At 34.0% G+C, this 23,290-nt stretch overlaps 1 protein-coding gene across 1 annotated transcript; it reads left to right on the top strand.

Moving 5' to 3' along the window:
• The first annotated feature begins 5,365 nt into the window (after positions 1–5,365).
• On the top strand, positions 5,366–8,566 carry LOC124890095 (putative clathrin assembly protein At2g25430). Its single transcript, XM_047401964.1, has 2 exons — positions 5,366–5,650; positions 6,535–8,566. The coding sequence occupies exon 2, from the start codon at positions 6,555–6,557 to the stop codon at positions 8,409–8,411; it is 1,857 nt and encodes a 618-aa protein (XP_047257920.1). The 5' UTR covers positions 5,366–5,650; positions 6,535–6,554; the 3' UTR covers positions 8,412–8,566.
• The last annotated feature ends 14,724 nt before the right edge of the window (positions 8,567–23,290 follow it).

Raw genomic sequence — 23,290 nt, 5'->3', positions numbered from 1 at the left:
TAAAATTATTTTTTGATGGGAATTAGGTAAAGTTATGAGAGTTTGGGGAATTTTGGGGTTATTTAAAATATAACCCCAATTGGGATTTAAAATTTAGCTGTATTTATTTAATTTTGACCAAATTAAAAATCAATTGACGGATTGCATTGCAATTATGGCCATTTGATTTCAATTATGGCCAAATCTAATAGATTGGCTAAATTAAATTAAAATTTGATACAAATTAATACTTCTTTTAATCCCGAGCTTCTTGATTTAATAAAATCAAATGCATATTTATCCAAATAAATTATTCTGATAATAAATTATATTAATATCAAGATTTTAATCATTATATTTATTTTCGAAATAATCCTTAATTAAAATTCAATATTTCATAGAATAAATATTTAAGTAATCAAATTATATAATCTCGTATAACTGAACACGATAATATATAATCGCTACTTAAAATGACAAAATCACGTACAAAAAATATTTTAAAATTTATTTATTCGGATGAAATAAATATTTTGATTTTATTAAATACCGAAGAAACTCAGGATTAAATTTAGTCGTGGAGTGCAAAAATTAGGTGTCAACAATTGGCACTCTCAAAGAGTTTTCAAAAGCTGTTGAGTGTTTGAAGAAAGAATTTGAAATGAAAGATCTGGAAAAGACAAAATTTTGTCCCGACCTACAGATTGAGCATTTGACAAATGAAATTTTTGTCCATCAATCAACATACACTGAAAAGATTTTAAAGCGATTTTACATGGATAAATCACATTCATTGAGTACCTCAATGATTGTGAGATTGCTTGATATAAACAAAGATCCATTTCAATCTCAAGAAAATGATGAAAAACTTCTTGGTGATGAAACTCCATATCTTAGTGCAATCGGGACACTAATGTATCTTGCCAATAATACTCGACCAGATATTTATTTTTTGATAAGTTTATTGGTAAGATTCAGCTCTTCCCTAACTAAAAGACATTGGAATGGTGTCAAGCATATACTCAGATATCTTCGAGGGAACCATTGACTTGAGATTATTTAATTCAAATGAATCCAAGTCAGAAATGATTGGTTATGCAGATGCAGGATACTTATCTGATCCACATAAGGCTCGGTCTCAGACAGGTTATTTATTTACATATGGTGGCACAGCTATATCATGGCGTTCAATGAAGCAAACATTAGCTGCATCTTCTTTAAATCATGCAGAAATCATTGTCATTCATGAAGCGAGCCGAGAGTGTGTTTGATTGAGATCAATGACTCAACATATTCAGAAAATATGTGTATTTCCTTTGATTAAGGATATTCCAACTACATTGTATGAAGATACATGTATAACTCAGTTGAAGGGAGGTTATATTAAAGGAGACAGAACAAAACACATTTCACGAAAATTCTTTTTCACTCATGGTCTTGAGAAGAAAGGTGAAATAGCTGTTCAACAAATTTGTTCAAGCGATAATCTAATAGATATGTTCACTAAAGCATTGCCAATATCAACCTTTGAGAAATTGAAATACAAGATTAGGATGCGTAATCTCCTAGATATTAAGTGATGTTTTTATCAGGGGGAGTACAGACGCACTGCACTCTTTTTTCCTTAACCAAGGTTTTATCCCATTGAATTTTCCTGATAAGGTTTTTAATGAGGCAGCAAACAAGGCGTATTATAAACCGCTATTGTACATCTTATTTCCTTTAGAATTTCTCTTTCACATGAACATCCAAGGGGGAGTATTGTAAATAATGTATTTGGTGGATGTTCACATACTACATTATTGTAGCTACACATACTACACATACTATTGTAGGATGTAAAATTTGTGAATGTATTTTCACATAATGCACTTTTTTCACATACTATTTCCTATAAAAGGCATTCCATTCTACATTGTAAAGACACACTAAAGTAGAAGAAAATAAAATCTTTTCTTATATCTATAGGTCTTTCTTCCTCTCCTTTCGTTTTAGTTTATTTCAGAATATTTATTTACAACACTAATTATTTTTTTTCTTTTATTACTATATTTTTTTCTTAACTTGGAATGAGGGAAAAGACAAGTATATTGTATTAGTGAGGGGGTGATCGAGACTTGCAAGTTAAGGAAACACTGGGAATGTACTATGTACTAACTCACATACATATGTGTAAGGACGGCACTATAGACGGCAAAAAGTTACCTATTTGAACACACTTTATCGAAGGATACATTACGAAGGTGTGTGAATTTACTTGTTTTGAGATATTTATTATTTTAAAATTTTTAAAGATGTTTGGCAAAAATATTTAGATCTAAAAAATACACAAATGTAAAGCCAAAAGTTAGTTGCTAACTTTCGACTTTTAGCTTATAAGTTATTAAAAAAAAATTAATTCAAACACCTTATAGAATTAGGGTAAGGTAATGATATACTTTATCGAATGATAAAATTATAATTAACGAAAGGTGATTCGTTAAATATTATTTATTAAAAACTCATAATATACAACGCGAAAAGATATAGGTGATTAGTTGAATATGTTTTACTAAAAAATTACAATGCATCACGATGAACTACAATTGAAGAAAGATAGTGAATACCATTTATTTTTTAATTCACTTAAATTAAATACTTACTACATATAATTTTATACTCCTTTCGTCCGATCTTAGTTATTGTTTAGTTATAGATTTTGGATCAGATTTTAAAATTTGTCTAATACATATTTAAATGTTAATTGAATCATGTACAATAAACATATACAAATATACAATTAAAACATAATATACAATTAACGCCCATACTTATGTATATGTCAAGTATATGCAAATAAAAAAATGTATATGTTAAGAAAATGAGACAAAAAAATATTTTTAAAAATGTTAAAAGATATAAAATACAACATAAAAAAAAAAGATGAAAAAATGAGACATATATAAAAAAATATTTAAAAAGAAAAAGAAAAGAAAAGAAATAGAGTCGAAAAAAATTTTTAAAAAGTGAAAAAAATGAAAAGAAAACAAGGAAGAAAATGAAAAAATAGAAAATAGAAATAGAGGATGAAAATAGAAGACATAGAAAGAGAGAAAAGTAAGGGAAAAAATAAGGGGCAGAGTTGCTATTAGTTGTAATTATGTAAATGTTGACTCGATTTATCTCTTATTAATTTTTCGATCTCATTTGAACACCCCTAATGATAATTATGGGCTAATATGAAAATAGAAGACATAGAAAGAGAGAGAAAAAAGGGAAAAAATAACTATTAGTTGTAATTATGTAAATGTTGAATCGATTTATCGATTCGTATTAATTTTTCGATCTCATTTGAACACCCCTAATGATAATTATGGGCTAATATGTTCTATCTAGCATAACTTAATGGGGAAGTGATCACCAAAAACCTAAAGATAGTAAGGTAGCAAAATCTATCTCTTATTATAACCTTTTGACAAAGAATGCTCACTAATTATCTTTGAAAAATGTAGCCCGTTCTTATATAACACCTTATAATTATTTAATAGAGGATATTCATTTGATCATCTTTCGTCAGTTATAATAGGCATAACATATAAAAGTCTTATTTAAATTGGTCTTAGCTTACATTTATATCATCCAAATCTGAATGTATATAAACAGACACTTAAACTATCACAAAGTTGAACAAACGAACATTACATTATACATTACACCCTATGTAAAATATGCCATGTAGATAGCGGGTGTCAACTTATTTAACTTCATACAAATCTAATGTCTACTAATGTACATTCTTTTTTTCTTTTTTTTGGTAAATCGGGATTTCATTCATTCATTCAAAATGTAATAAAGTGCAAGAGGCTAGAGGTTCTATCCTCGTAAGACAATTGAGGTAGATGATAGCCATTAAGGTCTGAATTACAATAATTAATTTTCTTAGCATATGTAGTTTCTAGCATACCTGCTTCCACCTCCTTCATAGCATACATGGGAGGAATTTCCATAATTTCAAGCTCACTGGATAGGATTTGATTTGTGCCTTCCTTAGATAGCTTGTCCGCCGCCCTGTTTTGTTCTTTGTGAATGTGCTGAATTGTGCTGATTCCCAGCTCCTGCATCAATCTTCTGCACTCAAATAGTATGTTAGTATTTGGAAGATTGCCATTAGCTATCATAGTGAATCCAGATTCGACAATTAAGGGGTAGGGGTTGGGGTTGGGTGGGAGGTTTTTCTCCTTAGCTAATTTTAGGCCAATAGCAATTGCCAGGAGCTCTGCTTGAATGGGGTTAGTATAGACATATGTTTTGATAAAGCTAGTAATCCAATTTCTTTGATGGTCTCAGATCAGACCCCCAATACTGCCTTGTGGCTTGGGAAGCTAATCCATCAGTGTTTAGTTTGAGGGCACCGACGTTGGAGGTGTCCATTTGACATGGATGGTGGTGTTTTTGCACTTTTTACTCCTGTTAGGATGAATGACCAGGTGGTACTCTGAATGGAGTTAGTATAGACACATGTTTTGATAAAGCTAGTAATCCAATTTCCTTGATGGTCTCGAATGAGAGCCCCCAATACCGCCCCTGCTTGTGGCTTGGGAAGCTGATCCATCAGCATTTAGTTTGAGGGCACCTGCCATTGGAGGTGTCCATTTGACATGAATGGTAGTGTTTTCGCACCTCTTACTCCTGTTAGGATGAATGACCAGATGGTACTCTGAATGGGGTTAGTGTAGACACATGTTTTGATAAAACTAGTAATCCAATTTCCTTGATTGTCTCGGATAAGAACCCCCAATACCGCCTCTGCTTGTGGTTTGGGAAGCCGATCCATCAACATTTAATTTGAGGGCACCTGACATTGGAGGTGTATTCGCACCTCTTACTCCTGTTAGGATGAATATCAGGTGGTACTCTGTAGCATTAGTAATGACTTTTAAATTTATATATGATCGTTTCTAGATTGTCAGATACTAATGCACATTCAAAATTGAAGTACATAAATATTAGTTGAAATTACGTTGAATTTCACGTTTACATATCACATCGCGTTACAATATTAGGGTGCAAGAAAAGATCACACACCCAAACATTTTATTTGAAAATTGTATTCAAGTATCCGTTTGGTCATGAAATTAATAATTTTTTTAGAATTGGAGTTGGTATTGTGTTTGACCATTAATATAAATTAAAGTTGTTTTTGAAATTATTATGAGAGAAATAAGAGTGCTAAAAGTGAAAGTAAATTTTACTTATTTTTAATTTTTTTTTAAAAAATAATTTTTATTAAAATGAAATATTTTTTATAATTTAATACTAATATTTTTATTAAAATAAAATAATTTTTCAAATAAGTGAAAAAAATCAGATTTTAAGAGGATGACTGCGTCAAAACCAAAAACCCACATAACGCAACCTGGACTGTAATCTGTATACAAGAATATACACTTTAAACCCATTGCTCTTTCCCTTCTCTCTACGTTTTTTTCCTCTCTTCCATTCTCTTTTCTTTCCCTTTTTACTCAACTATTTTTATACCATATAGTATATTTTTTTCAGTATCAATTTTGGGTTTATTGGATCTATTTATTAAATTTTCCGCCGGAAAATCAAGAATCGCGAGCGCCGGCAATCAACCGATCAGTTAAATTTACAGTTCCGATCTAGATATTGGGTGAAATTCCCGTAAAGGGTATGACCTTATCTATAAATTCTCAATGTAATTTCATCTGGGTATTCAGTACTTTTAACTGGACAATTGAATTTTAGCCGTTGATCGTTCGTATATATCGAATGAAAAGATATTTGAATATTTGCTTCCACTCTGATCTGTTCTAATTAAAATAACAAACTGACAAAAGTGTTTTTTTATTTGTGGTAATTTTATAATCCTTCTTTGTTAAATATTTCCAATATTCCATTTTATATGAAGGATATGTTGTTAGTGTTGTTGTTGTATTTTTTAATTGGCTAATTATTTGCTGCACTTTAGCCGAGAAACAACCTCTAAGGTCCGCATATACTTCACTTGTGTTACTTTTGACAAGAGAGAGTTGTTCGGATGGTAAGCAACCCTCCTCTAACTCTAAGGTTGTGGGTTTTATAGCACTTTTTGAATTTACTTGAGAAAATTGTTAGGGAACAAAATTTGAACCTGAAACTCCGAAACTCAATTCATTCTTTTTGTAATGGATGTGTTGAATTGTATAGTTGTTAAATGAGATGATCTTACAATTTAACATGGTATCAAAGCGGACGAGATGACTTGGGTTTGAGCCTCACTGTTATAAAAATAAAAGATTTTTCACTTTGTAAAACGCATTAGGCCTGCGCATGGAGTGGGGTTGTTGGGAATATAATTAGGTAAATGGAAGTGTGTTCTTTGGAACAACTTAAGCTTTTAGATGAGTTCACGATTCAACAAGATGCATCATACTTTTTTAGTTTAGTTGTAATCAATTTGAACAGCAGAAATGCAAAAAATTGGATTAAAGGAACTTGATTCTTTTGTTTTTTATGTTTGTTTTTGTTTTGTTATTGTGAAACGTGATTAAAGGTACCGATTTATTGGATCAGGAACTGGTTAGATAATTGTGATGGCTCCGAGTATTAGGAAGGCGATTGGTGCGGTGAAAGATCAAACTAGTATAAGCCTAGCTAAAGTGACAGGCAATATTGCGCCGGAGCTAGAAGTTTTGGTGGTGAAAGCAACCACTCATGATAATGATCCAGCAGACGAGAAATATATTAGGGAGATTTTGCACTTGACCTCTAATTTTAGAGGGTATGCGAGTGCTTTTGTTTCTGTAGTGTCGAAGAGGTTAAGCAAAACCCATGATTGGGTTGTGGCGTTGAAGGCTTTAATGCTTGTGCATAGGCTGTTAACTGATGGAGACCCTGCACTTGGCCAAGAGATCAAGTATGCAAGTCGGAGAGGGATGAGGGTTTTGAATATGTCTGATTTCCGTGATGAAGCTCACTCTAATTCGTGGGATCATTCTGGATTCATTAGGACTTACGCCTTTTATTTAGATCAGAAGCTTGAGTTCACCGTCTATGATAGGAAGGTGAATAGTGTTGATGAGAAAAAGAGGTTTGAAGATGGTTTTGGTCAGTATCGGGATGGACCAAGGAGAGAGAGGTCCTATAATGAGTTTGATGAGTCTGCTGGAAGGGAAGAGAAAAATGGTGTGACGCCAGTCAGAGAAATGAAGCCTGAGAGGGTTTTAGAGAGGTTGAATCAATTGCTTCAGCTTCTTGATAGGTTCTTGGCTTGTAGACCGACAGGGGCAGCCAAGAATTGTAGGATGGTGCTGGTGGCATTATATTCTCTTGTGAAGGAGAGCTTCAAGCTTTATGCTGATATTTCTGAGGTATCACAGATTTTGTTGGACCGGTTCGGTGAGATGGAGTATGCTGATTGCGTTAAGACCTTTGATGCTTATGTTAGTGCAGCAAAGATGATCGATGAGCTTGTGGGCACTTACAATTGGTGCAAGGATGTTGGGATTGCAAGGTCATCTGAGTTCCCAGAAGTGCAGGTCATCACTGATAAGCTTTTGGGCACGCTTGAGGGCTTCCTGAGGGAGAGGGCAAATAGGCCAAGGAGCCCTGAGATAAATAGGGCGGAGAGTTCGTCAGCAGTTAAAGAGGAGAAAACTTCAGATATGAACGAAATGAAAGCTCTCCCACCACCCGAGAATTACAAACCTCCTCCTCCTGCTCCTCCTCAATCTGGACCGCAGCCAACACCACAAACTCAGCAGGTAACTGAAGACTTGGTGAATTTGAAGGATGATGGAGTGACAGCTGATGGCGAGGGCAATAAAATGGCATTAGCTCTGTTTTCTGGGCCTGTAACCACTGGGAATGGTTCCTGGGAAGCATTTCCGTCTGATGGAGAGACCGAACAAGTAACTTCAGCTTGGCAGACACCAGCTGCTGAGATTGGTAAAGCTGACTGGGAGTTAGCATTGGTAGAAACTGCCAGTAATTTGTCAAAGCAGACGGCTGATTTAGCTGGTGGTTTTGATTCACTTTTGTTAAATGGGATGTACGATCAGGGTACCGTGAAGCAGCACGTGAACAATACTCAGGCAACTGGTGGAAGTGCCAGCAGCGTGGCATTGCCTGGAGTGGGCAAGAGCGCTAAACCTATCCTTGCATTGCCTTCCCCTGATGGAACAGTCCAACCAGTAGGGAATCAAGATCCGTTTGCTGCTTCCCTTGCTGTGCCACCTCCTTCTTACGTCCAAATGGCAGAACAGGAGAGGAAACAACATTTGTTAATGCAGGAACAACAGATGTGGCAGCAATACGCAAGCAATGGGATGCAAGGTCAACTGGGATTGTCCAGACTTGCAGGAACGACGGGTTATTATGGCCCTGGAATGCAACCATCAATGCCTTATGGGATGGGACAGCCAACTGGTTATTACTTTACTCCCCTTTGAATCTCGCCTCTCGCGGGACATGTGGTGCTTTTGCTACATTGCAGTTTTTTCTTATTATGCTGCTACAGTTTTATCTATCCCCAACACCTCTAAGCTGTGTATTATGACGTTTTCGCGACAGTGAGTTATCATACAAATAAGTAATCTTTTACATATATCTGACCTGTTGAAATTTCCATTTCTAATTTCCCTTTTTCATTATTGAAGTCAAAACTTTGGAATTGCTAATTGCTGGAAATTGAAAAGTATCAACTGTTACACAGGAAGACAACCATTACAGTTCATCGACTAATGATACAACTGGCCTACGAAATTAATATCAAATCCTTTTTCTTTAGTTATCAATGACTTTTTCATCGTTCTACTTTAGACTCACCTTATTCCATATGCCATGGGAAATTAGAAAAAGTCTATTATTACATAACACGTTATTTTCATTTGAATATATAAGAAACAAACCTTCTCTTAATAAACATGTTCAAACAAACCATATAATAATTCCACTATTATAATTGTTGAAGATAACAAGAATAGGTTGGTCCATCCATTTGATGTCTACCAAAGGTCTTCTATGCATGTATACTTAGCGAGTCTCGACTCCAAAGGACAAGTTTTTTTATCAAAAATTTCAAATGGGCATATTAAAATTGAAAAATATCAAAACGGATAGGGTAAACACAACTGATTACCTTGTCCATTAAAAGTTAACGCCATTTGATTACATGTTAAAGTGCAACCTTACAAGATAAATAGACCCGATTACCTCATCTTACCTTATCTATTAATGGAAGATTGACTGAAAAAGTATAAGATAAAATCGTGATTTTACCTTACAAGGTAAATGGAGTCACTTATCTTATTCTTTGACTAAAAAAAAAAAGGAATGTTTGCCATGTGGGACTTACCGCTGACAAGGGATTTTGGTGGCTGATTATAAGTCGTCTCACCTTGTAAGGTAGGATTTCATGTTCACCTTGGAAGGTAGGATCCCGTGTTTACCTTGTAATACTTTTAAAATTTACGGTGCTATATAAAGAGTATGAGTACACCCAAGTAATGTGAACGAAAAGAGTGAAACGGATAACAAACAAGTAATGTGAATAAAAAATGAATGTAATGAGTGGTTTATAAAAGACAAATATTACCTTGTAAGGTAAAAAAGTCTCCTTAACTTGCACTACAACTGAAATAAATTCTTCACTAGACACTCCCTCCGTTCATAAGTACTTCTTTACTTTTGACTTGACATATATCTTAAGAAACAATAAACAGATGGGTGATTTTACTATAGAACCCTTTGAATATAATGAATTTTTTATTTTGAAAAATGCAATGAGTGATGTATTGTATTTAATACAAAAGGTAAAATAGATAAAAATGAATAAATTATCCATTAATTTTATAAATTGAACAAATATTATTGGACATCCAAAATAGAATATTGAATAAATAAAGATGGACGGAGGAAGTACATTGGTGTCATTAAATTCTCAACCCCCACCAATTTTTTCCATCAAAGAATAAGATAAACGGGTCTATTTACCTTGTAAAGTAAAATTATAATTTTACCTTGCACTTTAACATGTAATCAAATGGTGTTTACTTTTAATGGACAAGATAATCAACTGTATTTAGCTTATTCATTTTGATTTTTTCAATTTTAATATATTCCTTTAAAATTTTTAATAAAAAAACTTGCTCTTTAGCCCGAACTCTATACTTAGCCACATCCACACTCACAAATCAAGATATGACGATGCATCAGCCTGCAACAAAAACAAAATTTTGTCGAACTCTATACATTGTGTTTATTGTGTCTACATATTTGTAGTCTTTTTTGAAAAAAAAAATAAAAAATTAGAGGTGGGAACAAGAACTGAAGATGGGATATTAATATAAGAAATTGAAACAGGAGAAAGTTTAAATAACCAGTCAATTATTCTACACCTCGTGGGTTGCGAGATGACATCGAATCCTCCGGTTAATCAAGATAATAATTTTTTTTTTTTAATTTTAGTATTAATTGTTTTTTTTTCTAAATTAAAATTTAAATATTATTTTATAGGAGTACTATAATAAAATAATTATATTATTAATTATTTTTTAATTAATATGTAATATCAAATTGAAATAAGTAAAATAGAAAGGAATGAGTAAAACATTAAAAAAAAGAAAAGTCAGCCTAGAAAGCGGTTGTCTTGATATTGCTTCCCGGGCATGCTCCAATGAGCATTGTATGTCTATCTATTTTTAGCGTGCACAAATAAGTATTAAACTATCATAAAATTGGATAAGTAAAAGGGAAAAAAAAAAAATTTGATCATAAAATTTTTGGTCCAAATTTAATCATAAATTATAATAGTAATAAATTCTGTCATATTTTAAACTAATTTTCTTTTGGATATTTTTTCTTCTTTTATTTTAAATTTAAAATTCTTTCATTACTTATTTTATTACTCTTTCCCAATATATTGAAAACTATCTCAATGCATGAGAATGGACAAATTAACATAATTTTTATAAACTTAAAAAGAATAGTCTTAGATAAAAATAATATATAAAATTAATTAATTGTACTCTATTCGTATCAAATTATCCGTCCCAAATTCAGATGATACATTGATTAAAAAAAATAATTAATAACATAGTTAGTTTACCATAGTGCCCCTATTAAATGGTATTTACTTTTTAATTTGAAGAAAAAGTAATTAATGCAAAGGGTAAAACATGAAAAAAAAATTTGTCTCTTCTTGATTAATGAAAAAAGACAAGTGAAATGAGAAATCAAATTAGAAAATTTGGGACACATAATTTGAGACGGAGGGAGTATTCTCATATATCCAAAATCAATGTGACCAAAGTAGTAATATCTAAAATTTTTAATTTAACGTTTTATATTTATGTATCATATCTACTTAATTGTGTGTCTTATCAAATAAATAATTCTTATTTTTTTAATTTTTAATTATAATTTTTATTTCTCTTTATTTTATATAGATAAATTGGAGGTATATATATATATCTTAAAACCTATCAATATTTTAAATAACTTTTAGTTTTTTATTTTTGTTGAAATCGGATTCGTAGTTTAGTTATTACATAAAATAAGTAATTATCGAAATTTCCAACACAAAAAGTTAATTATTTTTTTATGAATTCAGTTGTACAATTTTAATTTTTCTCCTGATAATTCAAATATATTATTTTTAATTTCAAATATTTTTTATCTATTTTTAGAAGTAGAGCGGAAAGAAGTCAACATAACATTTGAAATTTTTGCATAAAAATTTTCTTAGTAGAAAAAAAAACCCTTTGTTAATCTTACACTTAAATTATATAAATGATAAGAAAAATACATAAAGAAAAGAATAAAAAATATGTACAGGTTTTAAAACTAAAAGTTTGCATAGTTATAATCTTAAAATATTTTAATAACAACAATAAGAACTTAATTAAAACACTTTAGACGTGGTAGACATTGCCAAGTTATAAAAATTATATAGTTCATAAGTATTGACTTTAATTAACAATAACCTAAGAGAGTCGAAAAAATTGAAGGAAATGTGTCTTTTAAGTCTTGAATAAAGGATTGGTGACATTGACCAACTTAAAGGGTCAAACGTCATTAGAAAACTTGATTAAGTTAATTGTGGACTTGATTAATATTTTTAAAACTTTCTAATCTTTTCAAAAATACAAAGCAACCCAACCCATACCCCTCTTCAGTCCAAATCAACCACTCCCTCCTCTCTCTCGACAGCTTCTCTCAATTCTCTCCCAGCCGACAGTTCGACAAAATTTCTTCCTTTAACCCCCGGCGACTTCCACCTTCGGCGATAAATAGTTGGGCTTCGAGTTCCCCTCTTCAATTCAAATCAACCTGTCTCTCATTCCTCTCTTGACAACTTCTCTCAACTCTCTCCCAACCAACTGTTCCGCAAATTTTTCATTTCAATCCTCAGTGACTTCAACATCCAACTACAAATAGTTGGGCTTCGAGTTTCTTTTCAGCTTTAACCTTCAAACGACGTGACAACCTTGCTCTTCGGCCACAACAGCTTTGAATTCTTCATCGCTCATTTTCTTTTTTCACAAGTAAAAATTATGTCCTTTTTAGTTTTGAAGAAATTGAGGAAATTGAGCCAACTTCTCTTATAGTATTGATTAACAATTTCAATATTTGTTGCATTAATTTGAAATGCGGTCTGAATAATATCCTAATGTCTGGTATTTCTTCTCTTCTCTTTTTGAAGTGAATTATGTTTTTTTATTGTTTGTTGTATTTCTTTGAAGTTTATTTTTTTATTGTTTGTGTTCATAAAAACAAAACAACAATCTGGGTAAATTTGTTCTGTTATTGTTCTTATTAAAATGGTGATATTGTTGTTTTTTTGTTGAACAAAATCGTGCTACTATTTTTTGTTTTCTCCAACAGATTATCCATCTAGTGCAACATATTAACCATCTGATGCAACAGATTTGTCATATGATGCAACAGATCAACCACCTAATGCACCAGAGAAACCATTAGATTATAATTCTGATTCAACAGATTAATTATCTGATGCACCAGATTAACTATTTGGTGCAACAAATTAACCCTATGTTGCAATAGATTAAGCATCGAATAAAAAATATAATGCAACTAATTAACCATCTGATGCAACATAAGAACCATCATATTAATGATCTGATACAACAGATGAACCTCCTGTTGGATAAAATCTTATCAATTCTTCCAACAGAAAATGTCCAAGAATTGATTTTTCCAACTGATCATTCATCTACTGCGATAGACGACCCTATGTTGGAAGAAATCTAAACAATATTGATCGTTGATAACTGTTCCAATAGATCACTCATGTGTTGCAAAAAATGTGTGACCTATTGCACAGACCATTTATCTTTCTCAATAGATAAGTGATATGTTTGGTATTATTGCAACAGATTACTCAGTCGTTGCTGCAGGTTAGTTAACTGTTCTGACAAATTACTCATATGTTGAAATAGATATGTGATCTGTTGCATAAACCATTCATCTTTCTCAACAGATGAGTGATATATTTTATATTGTCGCAACAGATTACTCAGCTGTTGCTACGGGTTATTTAACTGTTCCAACAAATCACTCATATGTTGTAACGGATGATGTCATAACAGATGTGTGATCTGTTGCACAGACCATTCATCTTTCTCAACAGATGAGTGATATATTTTGTATTATCGCAACAGATTACTCAGTTATTGCTATAGGTTATTTAACTGTTCCAACATATCACTCATATGTTGCAATAGATGATATTACAACAGATGTGTGATCTGCTGCACAGACCATTTATTTTTCTCAACAGATGAGTGATTTGTTTTCTATTGTCACAACAGATTACTTATCCGTTGCAATAGGTTATTTAACTGTAACGACCAGATTTTCTGGAACCAGAACGTCACACGGTGCTCATGATTCCAAAGGACCATAAGCCAACCCTCTACTGATATTTGTACCTGAACACTGCGTAATATAGATAATAAATATAGAAATTGTCCATAAGGTTCAAAACACCTAAAAATACTCAAAAATAAAAACTGAATACTGATACATCTGTTCGAAAAGCCTCTAAACTGTCTGAACTATGGAGTTGATAGGACATGTCCCTAACTAACTCCGTCTACTGAAAATAAACTAAGTCTGATACGGTGATAAAATAAGGACCATCCTCGACTGAAGAGGACTCACTGATATGTCTACTGCTGTTGGCTGGGACTGAGCTGCTAAGGGTACTCTGGATCTCGTGCCTTTGAACCTATGGTGTCAAATAAAACATCATAGCGCAAATGCATCAGTACGGGAATGTACTGAGCTTGAAGATGAGGTAAGGCTAAATGCTAGGGCTTATGCATGAACAATTGCTTAACTGAATAATCATGAGAGTACTGAATAAAAACACATGCATGAATGCACAAACCATAACTAAAATCGTTGTGACTCAAAATACTAAAACTCGGATACTACTTTACTACCATCAGAACTCACTACTAATGCCTGAGATACTGAACACTAAATCATCTGATACTGATAACTGAGTACTGGAGTTGAGATCAGTCTTATCTAGCGAGTGATCTCAAAAACTATTGATACTGAAACTGATTAACTGAATCTACTCATATCAATGGCTGAATTCTGAGCTTTCTACTCTCGACTGACTGCATCGGAGATCAAACCTCTCTAACGGATGATTCCAGAATCTACTATCAATGATAAGAAATGATCATATCTAAATATGATAACAAGAATACTCAACTGAATCCGAGACTGAGATTAAGCCTATCTGATGGGTGATCTCTAGATCTGATAATGAGATTACTCAACTGAATATGAGACAGAGATTAAGACTATCTGATGGGTGATCTCTAGATCTGATAACAAGAATACTCAACATAGTCTGAGACTGAGATCAAGCCTATCTGACAGGTGGTCTCGGGATCTGATGATGAGATTACTCAACTGAATATGAGACTGAGATCATGCCTATCTGAAGGGTAATCTCTAGATCTAATACTGAATAAATTTATATGAGACCAACCCTATCTGACGAGTGGTCCATGAATCAATGGAACTATCTGAGTTCCTCACTGAGATAGATGACTGTATCTGACAGTCCTAATTTCTAAAGATTGATATTGAAACTGTAACTGTGGGAAGTAGTCACTTAACCGACATGCCCCGAATCTCAACTAGTGGGGTCCAACCTGTAACTCCAACTGGAAGGGTGTCAATATCGTGCAACGGGTAAAGACCTCTACGGTCAAGCCTATCTGATGGGTGACCCTCGTAGGAAGTCAAGCCTAAGGTAATATAATAGTCAAGCCTATCTAACGGGTGACCAGCCTTTTCTGACAGTTGACTCCTGTATCCTGCACTGGCTACACAATTTTGGAGTTCAGGAATTACTCCTAACGACTCTGCCTCTTTGACAGGGAGCCGCCATCCCTGCCCTCGCTCGGTGCTAGCTCCTACTCCCAACTGAAACTCTGAACTGATTCTTAACTAAACACAAACTAAGCTAAATCTATTACTGGTCATATTTATCGACTGATCTGACGGAGTTAAGATGGATTCACTTGGTTTCGTATCTGACGAAATACTACTGAATCTCGTTATCTAACTGAATGACACTGACCTCGCGATAGATTACTCAAATACTACTGAGGAATGAACTGGACACTTGAATACTACTAGATCTGAGCTGAGTACAGAACTGAGGCTAGATTACTAGCGATATTGATACTACGGAGATTACTGAGATTTCTTAAGTTCTGTATCTGTCTGAGAGTACAGAGTTCTATAACTCACTAAGTTCTGAGAATCATAGCTTGACTGAGATTATCAGAAAAACTAACACTGGCTCTAGACTGCAGCTAAATTATCAAGTATAAATACCCCAGGACTCGATTAACCATTCTTGAATAATCAAGACTATGGACATTCATTCACCATCACCATCACTAAAGCATCTCTTCAAGTATTTAGAAATCATAAATATGTGATAGTATAGGGAGATATGTTATTGGCTCATACTCCATTCTCCAAGATTTTGCATCAAACACTTAACATATATTAAAGTCTTAGCATGTATCGAAGATCACATAATTGGAGAATTTCATGCTATCATGCCACAATTTATTCACTAAGGCGTTTCAACAAACACTTGGTATGCATGGGCTTGCACACAATTGGGAATTTCTAGGCAACATGCTATAATGGCTCTAATTCCTTCACATAAGCATTTTATCAAACATATGGGGAGCATGCTTTGTTTATTCAACAATTTTTACACTTAATTGACATAAACACACCACTTAACAAGCAACTTGAAGAGAGTATCATGAACATCACATGAATATCACATACTAGGGTCAAAGCTTGAAAACCTTGTAAACAAACATGAATTAAAACTCAATAACAGCATGAACTTCAATTTCAGTTCACATGAATCATGAAAACTCATAAACATAAGAAGCTTTAAAATTTGAAAAGGATTCTTGAGCTTCTTGGGTGAAAGGGACCTAAGAATCAACATCTGCATACCTTAGAGAAACTCTTTATTGAAAGCCCTTGGAGAGATTCTTGATTTATTGATTTCTCTTGAAGAAGAAGGAATGATTTTGATTTAGGAACCCTAGCTCTTGTTCTTGAACAAATTTGAGAGAAACTAGTATTTTTAGGTTAAAATGAGGCCAAATCCCATGTTAAGGAGTATATATAGGGGTAGCAAATGACCCCTTTTGCCTCTGAAAATAAATTGAAAAATTCTAATTTTACATGCTGGCGCGACGCACCATAATCGCGCCAGCTCACTGGAAATTGGACAATCGGGAAACTGCTTGATGGCGTGACGCAGTGGAAATCATGTTGCTACCTTGGTTGCAAATTGAAAAGGCACCGCGACGCGGTGGAATCGCATTGGTGCACTGAAAATTAACAACTCTAAAACTAAGCCTTGACGCAATGCGCCAAAATCGCGAAGGTTCACTAGATTTTGTCGATTACCATTTTGGCTGGCTCCGCGATGTGCTAAAGTGTCAGGTGGCACACTGTCTCACTAAAATAGCTCTAATTCTTTGCCGAGTGTCGGATTTGGGTGAATTCGGTATCAACGAAAAGCTTATTCAATTCTCTACACAACAAAAAGTCGATACTAGGGAAATTCTACACGATTTAAAATACTTCTCACTTAGAAAGATACTTCTCAATCTTTTAGGGCCGGATTAACAGTTTACTGAACATGCTCTAAGGCTCAAACTACGAGAGAATTTTGCTAGGTTTTACATTAACTGTTCCAATAGATCACTCATATGTCGCAAAAATGTGTGATCATCTGTCTTAAAAGATGAGTGCTATATTTTGTATTGTTGCAATAGATTACTCATCCACTGCAACAGGTTGGTTATATGCTGCAACAGATATACTACCTGGTGCAACAAGTCGGTGATCTATTGTAATTATTATTTTATTATTTTGGTTGTTTGATTTACTGTTATCCCTTTTAACGATGCATTAATCAACTATAATATATTTTTTTATGTTCATGTTAATTTTAGATAATATGGTTCCCAAAAGAACAGAAACTGAATCAAGTCCAAGTAAAGGAATAAGTGAAGCAGCTAGGCTACATCCACCACTCTATGAGCTTGCTTTACAAGCGTTATCTCAATCGGGAGAAGAATATGATGAGCATGGGGAGGAGGAATATTTTAAAAGAGATGATGCAAATGCTAATAGCCCTTTCACCGAAGAGTTGATCAAAGCTTTCAGCATTGATCATTATCCTATGAGAATGCAATGCGATGGTACCACAGATTTAATGGGTGATTTCGTGGTTAAGTCAGCCATGGAAAAAACTTTCGATACCTTCAGAAAAATACTTTGAGAACAAAAATTAGATGCTTATTTCAGGGACAACTGCTTTGGGAAATATATCTTGATTTGTCGGAGGACAACAATGCTCGTTTCCAAATGAAAATGGTATATGAACTTCTCAAGCACATGTTTATGTATGAAAACAAAGATAAGATGGATGAGGTATGGATAAATTATTGTGGCATGCCTGTTTGTTTTGGTTGGAAGGAGTTTGCCATATTTATCGGACTAAAATGTATCCTCCTTCTCAAGTTATACCTATTCTAACTAAAAAAAAGCACCTAGCACACCCAAAAAAGGCAAAGGCAAGTCGTGTGATCATGATGACCTGGTGTCCATTGTTGATCCAAGCTTCAAAAATAAAAATTTGATAAAAGCGTTGAAAGGTAAAGGACTTTCAAAGAAGCACAAATAGTCATTGTTCTTGGTTTGGTTTGTACATAATATTCTTTGGGCGAGAGACATTAACAACAACATAAGTCTCGGTTTAATAAAGCTCTCCAAGGATCTTGAGGCATTTAACAACTATCCTTGGGGTTATGAAAGCTTTAAAATGACTGTCAAATATTTGTTGACTCTGTTAGCGCCAAAGACAGTCAACTTATATGATTTCCCATAGGCTTTCATGGTAAATGTTTCTTTCTTTTATTATGATATCATTCATAATGTTTTACTCAATAATGGTTTTGATTTGTTAGCATTATTTTATAGGCTTGGGCATTTGAAGTCATTCCTTATTTGAGACAACAAGTGAACTACCAGGAAGGAGCTGCCTATCCAAGAATTTTGAGATGATTGTTGGCCAAAACTGATAAAAATGCAAAATTACTTGATCTCTTCAACCCCATGCAGTAAGTATAATTATAATTAATTTTTTCTTTTAATTAATGTTTATTTTGAATGATCTAATCATTATTCTAATATATGTAATGATTTATGTTAGATTGTGCATCTGTCGCTAGTTCCGACCAATTGAGAGTTGAAGATGCCATTTTTTCTTACTTTACGATCTGTGCAAACTTTATTGGGCCCTAAGGTCATTGACAGAATAAAAATTGAATTGTTTGGAGCAACAACTATTATAAGAAAAATAATTTTGGAAGGTGGGGTTGTTGTTGTTGATGGTCTTAGTGGTGATGGAGCTGTTGGTGGGGGTAGTGGTGCTGCTGTTGGTGCTAATGATGCTCCTCTTATAGTATTTAAAGTAAATCATTATGAGTATGATCATACTGGTTATACAGATTTTGCCTCTCCTAGCGAATGTTCTGCATGCAAATGTCAAGACTGCAGGGCGAAACATGATGTAGTGATTAATACTATTAATGCATTAACTACTTCTGTAAGGGATTTGACATCTAAGAGGGGTCTCATTCTATCAAAGAGTATTTTATTTGCATCCGCTCTATTAGAGAATAGGGCTAAGCGGAGAAGAAAAGTGATTTTCAAGAATTATCAAGCATCCTAAAAAGCAAAATTACAATTCCTCTGTCTTTGTGTTGCACTGATCAATGTACAATGTCCAAAGGAGAGTAGCGCGAGCTAAAAAAGGTGAATATATATGTCTTCCAACTAACAAAACAAATAGACATAAATTGTTGATGTATTTGTTGAGATCTGTACCCATAATAATTTGTTTACATTTCATTTATTCGTTGACTTATTTCAGCTAATTTCTGAAGGCTTCGATTTATTTTATTTTTCCTTAAATTTGAACTTATTAATTGAAAAGGAATACTAGATTCAAATATTGCAACAGATAATGTATCTATTGCAACAGATGACACATCTATTGGACAAAATCAAACAGATTTAGACATATGTTGCACAGGTAGGTAATTTATTGGAATTTATCAAACAGGTCTTCCCACTGTTGCAACAGATGGGCGTAGAAACATCGAGATAATGCAACAAATAACCAACCTATTGCAACAGATAGGCATCAAGTAGACAGTGCTCATTTTAAACACGTAAAATAAAATAGGTATCAAATGTGTCAGTTTGGCACTTTTTGCTGACTTGCCGTCATTTGACCCCCAACGGTCATTCCCTCCCCCTGTCTTATAAATTTATCTTCCTCCTAAAATTTAATCCTAAATTTCCAAATTTTCTTTTTTATCGTCATATTCTTTTATCTATCCAAATTCTTTAAATTATTTGCATTTGGTCTTTCTTTTCTTTACCTTTTTTTCATTTTTTCCAACTGAGCTTGACAATGTCGAGCGCATTTTCCATTATTTTTTGTGATAAAGATTTTTGATATTATAAGTGCGGTCATGAAGCTTTGTTAAAGACTTCTTGGACTCAACAAAATCCAGGTCGTAAGATTTTTACTTGTAAGATTTCAAAGGTAATATTTTTTAATTTTTTAGTTGATTAATTATTGACTTGTAATTATTTTGTTATTGTATTCTTGTTTTTATAGAAATTGGGTGGATGCGATTACTTTGATTGATATGAAAAACGACACTCTTCACAAGCAAATCACGTAATCTGGGGTTATTTGAATAAAGTCAAGGCTTCTGAAGAGAAACAAAATCAAGCAAGAAGATATTTCATTGTTGCCATTATTTCTATTGGTTTGGTGTTGTTGGGTACATGGATATTCAAGCCTAATTGCTAAAATTTTCATGGTGGTGTGTGTATTTGCTACAGGTTTGGTGTTGTTGAGCGCATGGATATTCAAGCGTAATTATTGGAAAATATCAAAAAGATTTAGGCATATGTTGTAAAATTTACGTCATCTGTTGGAAATTATCAAATAGGTCTTCCCACTGTTGCAACAGATTAGACTTAGATTACACAGAAATAACATCAGCATAATCCAACAGATGACCAACCTATTGCAACAGATAAACTATCTTCCAGAATAGATTCAATATATTTTACAATAGATTAACAATCTATTGCATTTTAAAAAACTCAACTTTCATCAGAAAAAAATTATTGTCATATATGTACATTTAATAAAGTGAAGGGTGACTTGAAATTAAAAATTGTTTTTTCACAGGCTCTTCTATATACACAGGCTCTAAGCGTCCAGTAAGTACCCCATAAGCCCAGACCTCTTGCAGGTTTGCCACATCATTGTCGCACAAAAAAGTCATTGGCTCAGTCATTTCTATGCCGATCAATAAACATTTGATGTGTGCAAAAGCGTGCGAGCCGCTAGCGTAACCGAGATCATTTTTTGGAAGGATCATTCCCTTGTTTCGACCTTCAAAATTCCATAATTTCTTCATAAACACTTTCTTTGGCAAATGATTCATTAGTTTACTCTCCCTTAACAAGATGGGCAACAGATCCATCAGTGGCTCCACTAGGAGAAAAAGATCGAAATCATCGACGAGAGGTTTGTTGTAGTCATAAACATTGATTTTTCCCTCCTCGAGTAGTATCTCAACAACCTAATAATGCACTTCATTCATGCTAATGACTGCAAGAATCCTCTTTGCCTCGGTCCAGCTCTTGCCGTGTGAATTCGGCCTCTACCCTCTAACATATTTTATCATTTCTTCTTCATCCAAGTCCAACATAGAAACTATGAAATCAAGTCCTACGCCAAAAGCTGACGCCTCCCCATTAGGTTGATCGTATCTATCCTTGAGCTTCTTGCAGAAGTTGAAGTCCATTATTCTATCGGCAGCGTCATAAGCTTTTCGGCACGTTAATTGTGTTTTCCTCATGAGACAGAGAATTTTGTCAACATGCTGTGATATAAGAAGTTAATTTTTAAATAGGTTAGTAATTGTAAAGATGCAACAGATGGTACATTTGTTGCATAGGATTCTCTGAATCAATAATCCAACACAACTTATGCAACATATAAATAATAAGTTGCAACAGAACCACTACCAGTTGCACCAGTATACCCAGCTGTTGCAACAGATTTCACATCTGTTGCATAGTTTCTTTTTCATGGGGTAGATTAGAACGCTAGGTTTTGAAAAGTAAAATTACCTTGACCTCGTATGGCATATGCATATCAGTTATAGTCTGGAAGTCTTGGGGGAAAAGGGAGGCCTGGGGTAATCTGGTGCGCCTGGATTGGCATTCTTGGCCTGTCCTAGATCCTTCTTCTCTTCGGCCCCAAGTTCCACGTATATGTCTACCTTTTTGACTGGCCCCTGAACTTAAACACCTTTTGGAGAGGGAGGAATTGTAATTTTTTTTATTTTCGATCGGAGAGTACGTCTCTAATTGCTTTTTTCTTTCTCCTAACCAACACTGTAGGAGTGTGTGGCTCCCTCACCTTCTTGGATGGTATGACACACCTCTTGGATTTAAATTCCTCGACAGCTTTAAAGATAGCCTCTACTTTTTCAAAGAGTTTATCCTGACTGTCCTTGCACTCTTCGCATTCGTAACGAGAACACGAGGGTAAAGAGAGGTGAGAGGGACCGATGTAAGGGTTAGAGGGACCTGTGTAAGGTTGAGGGGGACCTGTGAAAGGGGTATTTTCAAACATATTTATTTTTTCTTGAGTGTCAACATGCTCATCATCACGAGTGTTAGCAGCATCAGCATGTATGCCACCAACAGTAACAACTCTACCAAAAGAAGCACCCAAATCTACCTTAGTAGGTTGGTCATGAAAAACCTCAACATTAGGCTGAACTTGCCTAACTGCTCTTCTTATTGCTGTTGCTCCAGCCAATTTTTTCTTTATTAACTCTACCGTTGAGTCTCCTATAGTATCAACAGGACCTAGAGTAATATAAGAAGTCATCACCTTATCCTCCTCAATAGGCACAATCCATGGATGCACAACCTATAAAAAAAGACAGATACATTTAAATCATATAATATAATAATTTTCACAGTTAGATTACACTTTTGCCCCCCTCCTCTGGATCTTTATCATCCCTGACATACCTGATCATGCACTTTACAATACTATATACCATCGTCATAGGGAAACGAAAATGGGTAGGGTGATCCTCAGGCAGCTCAAGAACGCGTCCAAAGAAGCTCTTCTTAAAAAGTCCGTCTATGTTTTTGTTCTTCATAATTTTCCTAAATTTATTAAAAAATTTCCCCATCTGACATTTAAGTACAATTTCACAAGTTAGTTCAGCTTCTAGGTCATTTATCGACATCTCAACTTGAAATCTGTCAATACTAAAAGTTTTGACAGGATCATGCTGCGATGTCGATATTAATTCATGCCCCATTGGTGATCCATTATCATCATGTTGATGATCATCCTCTTTCTCTTTCTTACTCTCTAATTCCTCCTCTTTCTCACTTTGATTTTCTTCATCACCATCTACGACCCTTGTCCACCTCCCTCAATATTGTTTTCATATCTCTCCTCAGCTTCACTTTGTTCAGGAAGCTCATCCGAATCCCTCTGTACTGTAGCTTTTTTTTGGGTGGTCAGACGTTGATCCACTTTCACTTTCTTTTCTTTTGGGAGACATGTTTTACCTACAAACAACAGAAAAATAAAAATTACATTACA

This window comes from Capsicum annuum, unplaced genomic scaffold (genome assembly GCF_002878395.1).
Source record: "Capsicum annuum cultivar UCD-10X-F1 unplaced genomic scaffold, UCD10Xv1.1 ctg1184, whole genome shotgun sequence".
NCBI lineage: Eukaryota > Viridiplantae > Streptophyta > Magnoliopsida > Solanales > Solanaceae > Capsicum > Capsicum annuum.
This window is presented reverse-complemented; position numbering and strand designations above follow the sequence as displayed.

Excerpts from the sequence above, each read along its gene's own strand:
- LOC124890095 (XM_047401964.1), top strand. The coding sequence starts at position 6,555 with ATGGCTCCGAGTATTAGGAAGGCGATTGGTGCGGTGAAAGATCAAACT.